Source organism: Morus notabilis, unplaced genomic scaffold, assembly GCF_000414095.1.
Source record: "Morus notabilis unplaced genomic scaffold, ASM41409v2 Scaffold804, whole genome shotgun sequence".
NCBI classification, from domain to species: domain Eukaryota; kingdom Viridiplantae; phylum Streptophyta; class Magnoliopsida; order Rosales; family Moraceae; genus Morus; species Morus notabilis.
In genome coordinates this window covers 420,591-427,758 of record NW_010361209.1, presented here as the reverse complement: position 1 = coordinate 427,758, position 7,168 = coordinate 420,591, and the positions used below count along the sequence as shown (strand labels likewise).

Sequence of the window (7,168 nt, the reverse complement as noted above, 5' to 3'; positions counted from 1 at the left end):
TCAATATAGCCTCATTTTATTCTGGTTATTTGTTTTATTTTTTAAACAATCGGTCATAGGCTCTTGGACTTGGCGGATTGAGAATCTGCCAAGTATAATAGTCTCTCCTCCTTGGATGAGTAAGCTTTGACGCCCCTTGGGGCTTTTATCTGGAAGCTTCTCCTCCTTGGAGGACTCAGCTTTCTTGATGCCCCCTGGGGCTTTTAGCAGATTTGAGAATCTGCTAAGTATAGAAGCTTCTCCTCCTTAGAGGAGTCAACTTTCTCGACGCCCTTTGGGGCTTTTAAAATCTACTAAGTATAGAAGCTTCTCTTCCTTTGAGGAGTCAGCTTTCTGGATGCCCCTTGGGGCTTTTAGCAGTTGTGAAATTTTGCTAAGTATAGAAGCTTCTCCTCATTGGAGGAGTTGGGCGTCAAAGCCGACTCCGCCAATGAGGATAGGCTATTATACTTGGCAGATTCTCAATCCGTCAAGTCTAAGAGCCTATGACTGACTGCTTAAAAAATAAACAGAATAAAATAAGGCTACATTAAAAATAATAAATATACATATTGGTGGGATACAAACCCATTGTCTCTTTTATTATAGAGTGAACCATTATAACCTCGTGTGTTCTTTTCTATCTTCCTTCAAAGGTTACGGAATCAGCCTCCCTTTTCTCTCTGGAGATTTGCCCCTTTTATATCTCACATATTACATATGGGGCGAACTGTGACAGGGGGTTCTCTGATGGTTTCTCTCGAGTAGCCTATTATCCTACCTGCCTAGACCGTAGCGTCTCTGCACCTTTTGGGCTGTTCACTCACCCACTTCGTCCACTATTGCGGCTCTGCGGATCTTTTGTGATTTTCCTTGGTCCGTTCTAGGTGGTTTATGGGCAGGTAATCATTCTCTGTGCTACTGACCTTCTCTAAACCCATAAGTAACCTAGGGATTTCTCCCATGTTACCTCAGAGGTTATTCTTGGGATGTGGATCCAAACTTAAGCATCCTGCCCTCTGCGTCTATATTATATTTCAAGCCGCGGCCTCCGTCCCGGTCGATCCTCCCGCGGTACCGTTGGTATGCAGAGAACGAATCATGCAGGCCTCAACTGCGTGTAGGGTCGACGGTTGCATGAATTGTCTTATACTATCGGCCTTTTCATAATTGGGGGAGGGGGAAATGAGTTTTAGACGTCGACTGCTGTCTGACGTGGCGGGTGAGGGCCACGTGGAGCTCGGTTGTCATCCGACGTGGCAAACATATTTTCCCACACAACTAGTTTATTAACTTGTCGTTTTCAAGAAAAGGATTGTTATTTAATTGTGTTTTAGAGCTTAATAGAATCCACATGTCCCCTTTAATGAAGTATTTGTTATACTTTTTAGTTTAATCGCTGTAGTCAAATACCATGAATATTCTTTTGTGGGCGCAAAAGACAGGCCAAAAGGTTGTATGGGTGATTAGGCCGTGATTAGCAAGCCATATCCGTTGACGAAGAAAATCAACCTCAAAGCAGTTTTAATCAATCAAACTTAAGAAATCATCTTAATCCTCATATAGATACAAATCAACCAAGCCATAATACATGTGGGAACAACACGCGGATCAATATGGAGCCAAAAAAAAACAGGCGGATCGGTGATGATGTTAATGAAGTAAATGTAACGCATTTACGCGTCAAATATAGTCTAACCCCACTATATGAACTATCTTATCTTGTAATTCGTCTTACAAAGAGCTAACTACAAGGGGTACACTAACAACACGCTTGGATCCAATTACTCCCTTCGATCGGACAACTAGCGCATCCTTCTTTCCAGGGTAACTCGCAACCGCAGCTAACTTGCTATCGGCTTCTTCAAATTAGGATTAGACCCCTACAGAGCACATACGCACAGCGAGATTCAAAAACAAGTTCAAAACCTCATGAAGAACATATATTAAAATATATGCATACATGACACTATCAACTCGGTCGCTAACTCAACCTAAGAGCTCACATCCACTTCTATTGTTCAACCAAATTGCACATACATAAAAGGTCAAACACAACAAAATACATGTGCTAATTAAGCAAACTGATTGTTGGCATTATCATTGACTTGATACAGGAACAGTATCCTCAGGCATAGCTTCTGCTGGAGGGGATGCTTTCACGAGAGACTTGGGTATGTCCAGGTAGTCCTGTGCGCAACGCTGTTGAGGGTGCGCTAGCAATGTACACATGCGGCGGAAGAGGGCACGCTGTAACCCCTGACCGCTCTCAAAGATATAGCCTTCGTATTCGCTTACATGCTCCAAGGCATCCACAAGCGAATCGAAGACCTCCTGCGGGCAGTTGTCAGCTGTGGGCTTGTCATGAAGATAAATGACATCTAAAGTGAATAACTTCTGGTTTACAGGCCATTGATATTGTGGTCTTGTGGATGATCTGCAGTACATGAGAATCTATAAACAAACATGTCAGTCATTCAGATGATAAATAACGAGGATCAATCACATCAGGGGTTCTTGAGATTGATAAGCACATAAAGTCTTATCAATTAGCTACAATAGCACGAGGAATAAACATAAGTGAAGTGACTACATACCACCCTAAGAATACGATTCATATCTCGCGATTTCTTTGCTTCATGTGCTGCTACACGAAATAGATTGGTGAGATCTGCTTGGCCAGAGGATGAAGTAGCTGAGAGTACCCGTAACGCTTCACTTGCAGACTCAACGTCACTGCTAAACTCTTTTCGAAGCTTCACAATGTAAAAAGAGAGTTTTTTTACTCAATCATTAAGCACATAACTAAATCGCAAAGCAAAAGATAATCGATTGTTGAAGCTGAAATCCAGAAATACTTTGATCATATATATACGTTACTGAGGGGAACTGTACCCGCATCTGCATGTTTTAGGAAATATCATACATACGGAACTCTTCTATGAATCTCAAACAAAGACGTTTGTGTTATGAAATATAGTAACAGAAAGATGAGAATAAAGAAAGTAGAATAAGGGAAAGGCCAGATTGCTTCAAGTTGCTCTTTGTCACTAGCATAACAATTTACTAAACACGAATTATTTAGCGCGAGAAACAGAATACGTTACTTAAGGCCATATTCAGTATCTGTTTTTCAAAATAGAGGATGATATTATCTAAATTTGTGCACAAACATCAGAAACAATCTTGCAATCCTAAACTTCCAGTAAGGAAGAGAAGGCTTATGGGGATGATAAGTACCCGAAAAACAGTAACGCACTCCCATAGTAACATACAAAAGGGGACAACTTGCCAAAAACCAAACTTCATTTGCGTTGCTCCTTGGGACCAGATTTAAAGTCCGATTATTAATTAACATTTGCAAAGGTACGGAAACTTTAGTACAAACTAATCGCGATCATTCTAATTTTTGCATTTTTAACCAAAAAATTAGCAAGCATAAATGATTAGTTCTCATCCCCAATCAAATAAACCAACGGCTTCGAAGGCTATGATCATACACAATCCGCTAAGCTTGCAACAAGAATAAAAATCGAATTTTCTTCTCTTTTCAATGGCGTGAGCAGAAAAAGCTAGCTAATAGCAAAGATCCTTTCTTTCATTTTTCAAATTGTATATTTAATGTTTAACGTCATTTTTAAGCACCCAAAAAATAGCCAAACAAAAAAAAAAGGTGTTTAAAAACTGCGAAAATAAACACTGCGGATCATTGAATTACCCAAATCAAAGCAATCACAAATTTCTCATTTTCCTATATTAAAGTATCTCAGAAACCAATTGGAAATGTGAAGAAGAAATACCCAAGAAGGGGATTTGCTCAGAGTGGCAATCACAAAATTCTCATTTTCCTATATTACAGTATCTCAGAAACCAATTGGAAATGTGAAGAAGAAATACCCAAGCAGGGGATTTGCTGAGAGTGGCGAAGGCAAAGCGATGTTCGGGATTGATGGTGAGCTTGGCGTTGATGAAGAGAAGGATGGCTTGCTTGATGGAGTCCAAGCGAGTGACGGGTCGGCCATCAGGGCCGCTGAGTTTCATTTCGACGAGGGATTCGGGGTCAACGTCAATGCAGAAAAGAATGTCCTCGTTGCTTAGACGACACGGTCTCAGATTGTACCGGCTCGATCCTGAGCCCTCTCCCTCTGTTCCTTCCATCTCTCTCTCTCTCTCAAACTGCTAGTCAATTAATCTGTTCCTTCCAGATACGATACGATAACTTTTCCTTCTTTTTTTTTTTTACAAAATATTGTGTGTGAGGCCATGGAAGGACTCACTTCTTTTCGTGTCTTCTCCATTAGGAGGACTCTTGCAACTTCAGATTTTCGGAGTTAACAGTTATTACAAGTAATATACCATTTTTGTATTAAATTTATCATAAAAAAGTGCATAGACTGATGGCAAAAGGTTCTACGATTCCCTAAATGGTGAAGGGATCGAAACCCTTTGTTTTAAATACTCGTTTAAGTTATTTCATTTTCCAATAGGTTATACTAGTTTTGTACTCTCGCGTTACGACGGGTAATAATTTTAGTCTTGTTCGCTTTACGGATTCGAGTTTTTAATTCGAGTTGATATGTGACATTTTTTAAGAACTTTTCACTGTAACAGAAAAAGTTAGATGTCATTTTCTGAAAGCTTTTTACTGTAAAAACCTAAAACTGAAAACTCGAATCGGTGAAATGAATAAGGCCTTTGTATATATAAAAGATCTTTGGTTGTGATAGTCGGATAATAATTTTGCATTATATAAAAGATCTCTAGTTGTAATAATACAGCTACACATCACTATATGGATAACTTTGTACGTTTGTACGTTTACATAACTTTGTATCATACAATAAATATGTGATTGTGATAGTACAGTACTATACAACGTATTTGAGTTGCCATGTCTATTTTTTGTTGTGGTCTTCTTTCTTTTTCAGCTGCAAAATAGAAATTTTGAAGAAGTATTAGTAATTGAGGAAATTGTAAATGTCTTAATTTAAAAGTAGTTATGTTACCTAGTCCTTTGACGTTTTTTTGGCTCCTCTGCTTCTTTTGACCGAGAACTAAAAATGAGAAAAGGTTATTGAAATATATGTTTAAAAGGGTATGGATAAATATATGTTTAAACATTAATGAATATATTTTACCTTGTGGCTAGTTTTTTTAGATTCGGTGTTTGTGGGTCGATTGGTGATGGAGCTGATATTATTAATTTAAAAGTAGTTATGTTACCTAGTCCTTTGATGTTTTTTTGGCTCATCTGCTTCTTTTGACCGAGAACTAAAAATGGGAAAAGGTTATTGAAATATATGTTTAAAAGGTTATGGATAAATATATGTGTTATGGATAAATATATGTTTAAAAGGTTAATGAATATATTTTACCTTGTGGCTATTTTTTTTGGATTTGGTGTTTGTGGGTCGATTGGTGATGGAGCTGATGTTGTTATTTTTGGGGGAGGGCTGAAATACCTAAGTAATGATCAAGTTCTTTTTGGATCAAAATAATAAAATAATCAGAGAAGCTGAAACTGACAACAGAGAGAAAAATGAAACATAAAGAAGAAAAACGCATTGGGAGATCGTAAGGCAAGACAAAGATCAAAGAGCTTTTATAAAATAACGGGAGAAGAAACAGGGGAAAAGATGGCACGGGAAAAAGTAAGATTTTGAATCAAAATTTTAAAACACAAATACCAAAAGATCAAAATAATGTTGAAAAAAAAAATAGTAGAGACCAAAAGAGTGACAGTCATGTTACTTGTTTATTGAAAATGAGGTAAATTAGATTATGAGAAAAGCAATATGGGAAAATCCAATAAAGAAGAATAGATGAAATTGGAGTTTAATTGGAATAGGCATTGAAAATGCGATGTATTTGGATTAAAGGAGACAAAAACAAAAGCATTTAAATTGTTTTGGTCAAGAGAATAAGTAAAATCAAAACCCAAATAAAAAGAGCTTATTCACGGCAATTTTTAGACAAATTCATCAAAATTAAGGAGGCTAAAGTTATTTTTAATCATCATTGCCACACACGAAAGGAAGAAAAAAAAAAGGAGAAGAACATTTAGGTTGTTCTGGTTAAAGAAGATAGAGAAAACTAAAATCCAAATAGAGAAGAGTTATTGACAGTAATTTTTACATTTATTACATGGAATTAAAAAGACCAAAACTGATTATAATGATTATTGCCACTTACCAAAGCTAAATAAAGATAGAATATGCTAGGAAAAAATAACTGCATTTATATATATATATGTGTCTATAAAACAGATGAGAACAGATTCAATATATCATTACTATATGCTAACGAAACATAGGAGAACACAATCATAACAACAAAAACAGGTTTTTTCCAGCATCATAACAAACAGTAAAAACTAATAGCAGCACAGGAAACTAAGAGCTTGTTCTTTTGGAGTTTAACTTGAGTATAATTCTTAAGTTGAATTTAAGTTATAACTTGAGTTGAACTTGTAACTTGAGTTTGTGTTTGGTTATGTACATTTGAGTTATGGTTTGAGATAAGAATCTTTTTGAGTTTGTATTTGAGTGAGTCAAAACTTGAATTTGTATTTAGATAGTATTTTAATAAAAACTCAATGCTGATGAAAAATTTTAATAGGGTATATGGGTCGGGTTTTATTCGTCTTTTCATTGTCAACGTATAGAAAAAAAAATCATCTCAATCAGAATTAAAACGAAAAAGTTATAGCATTTTAAGAATAGAAAAAATATTGTTCATTAATTTGAGTTCGAATTTCTAAACTCGAGTTGAAGGGAAAACTTGAACTCGAGTTTTAATCCTAAACTCGAGTTTGAACTCGAGTTTAAACTTAAAAGAACATGAACTCGAATAAAGTTGTAACTCGAGTTGCATTTTTTTGAGTTTTTCACTCAAAAGAACAAGCCATAATATATCTAATAACAACAAATATTAAGGAAATATAAGGAAGAATCATGAACAGTACCTGCAACGATGTCAAAACTGCCTTAAACAAAGAATATTAGCTACCTAAATTCACGTAGAAGAGACAAAATTTAAAAGACTGAACAATAAGTAGGCGAAGATAAAATTGTTGGGAATAGTGTCCTAGAAGCATGAGATGTAAAAGGATATTTATTATTTATTTAATAAAAGAGTTTATTCATCATTTTATGTGCATATATTTATGAATATTTTATGAATATCAAAT

The 7,168-nt window shown here is 36.1% G+C and overlaps 1 protein-coding gene across 2 annotated transcripts; it reads right to left on the bottom strand.

Moving 5' to 3' along the window:
* Positions 1–1,546: 1,546 nt before the first annotated feature.
* LOC21402467 lies at positions 1,547–4,249 on the bottom strand. Of its 2 annotated transcripts, XM_024166055.1 has the most exons (4): positions 3,877–4,249; positions 2,577–2,735; positions 2,046–2,433; positions 1,547–1,862 (listed from the first exon to the last, which is right to left on the bottom strand). In XM_024166055.1, exons 1-3 carry the CDS (start codon positions 4,135–4,137, stop codon positions 2,080–2,082), a joined length of 774 nt encoding a protein of 257 aa, XP_024021823.1. In that variant the 5' UTR covers positions 4,138–4,249; the 3' UTR covers positions 1,547–1,862; positions 2,046–2,079. The 2 variants fall into 2 exon arrangements, with proteins under 2 accessions (XP_024021823.1, XP_010097089.1); XM_010098787.2 differs by having other exon boundaries at positions 1,547–2,433.
* Between the last annotated feature and the right edge of the window lie 2,919 nt (positions 4,250–7,168).

Excerpts from the sequence above, each read along its gene's own strand:
- LOC21402467 (XM_010098787.2), bottom strand. The coding sequence starts at position 4,137 with ATGGAAGGAACAGAGGGAGAGGGCTCAGGATCGAGCCGGTACAATCTG. Across the intron at positions 2,736-3,876 it reads TCAGCAAATCCCCTGCTTGG|CTTCGAAAAGAGTTTAGCAG; the intron begins GTATTTCTTCTT and ends TACATTGTGAAG. Across the intron at positions 2,434-2,576 it reads TGAATCGTATTCTTAGGGTG|ATTCTCATGTACTGCAGATC; the intron begins GTATGTAGTCAC and ends GTTTGTTTATAG.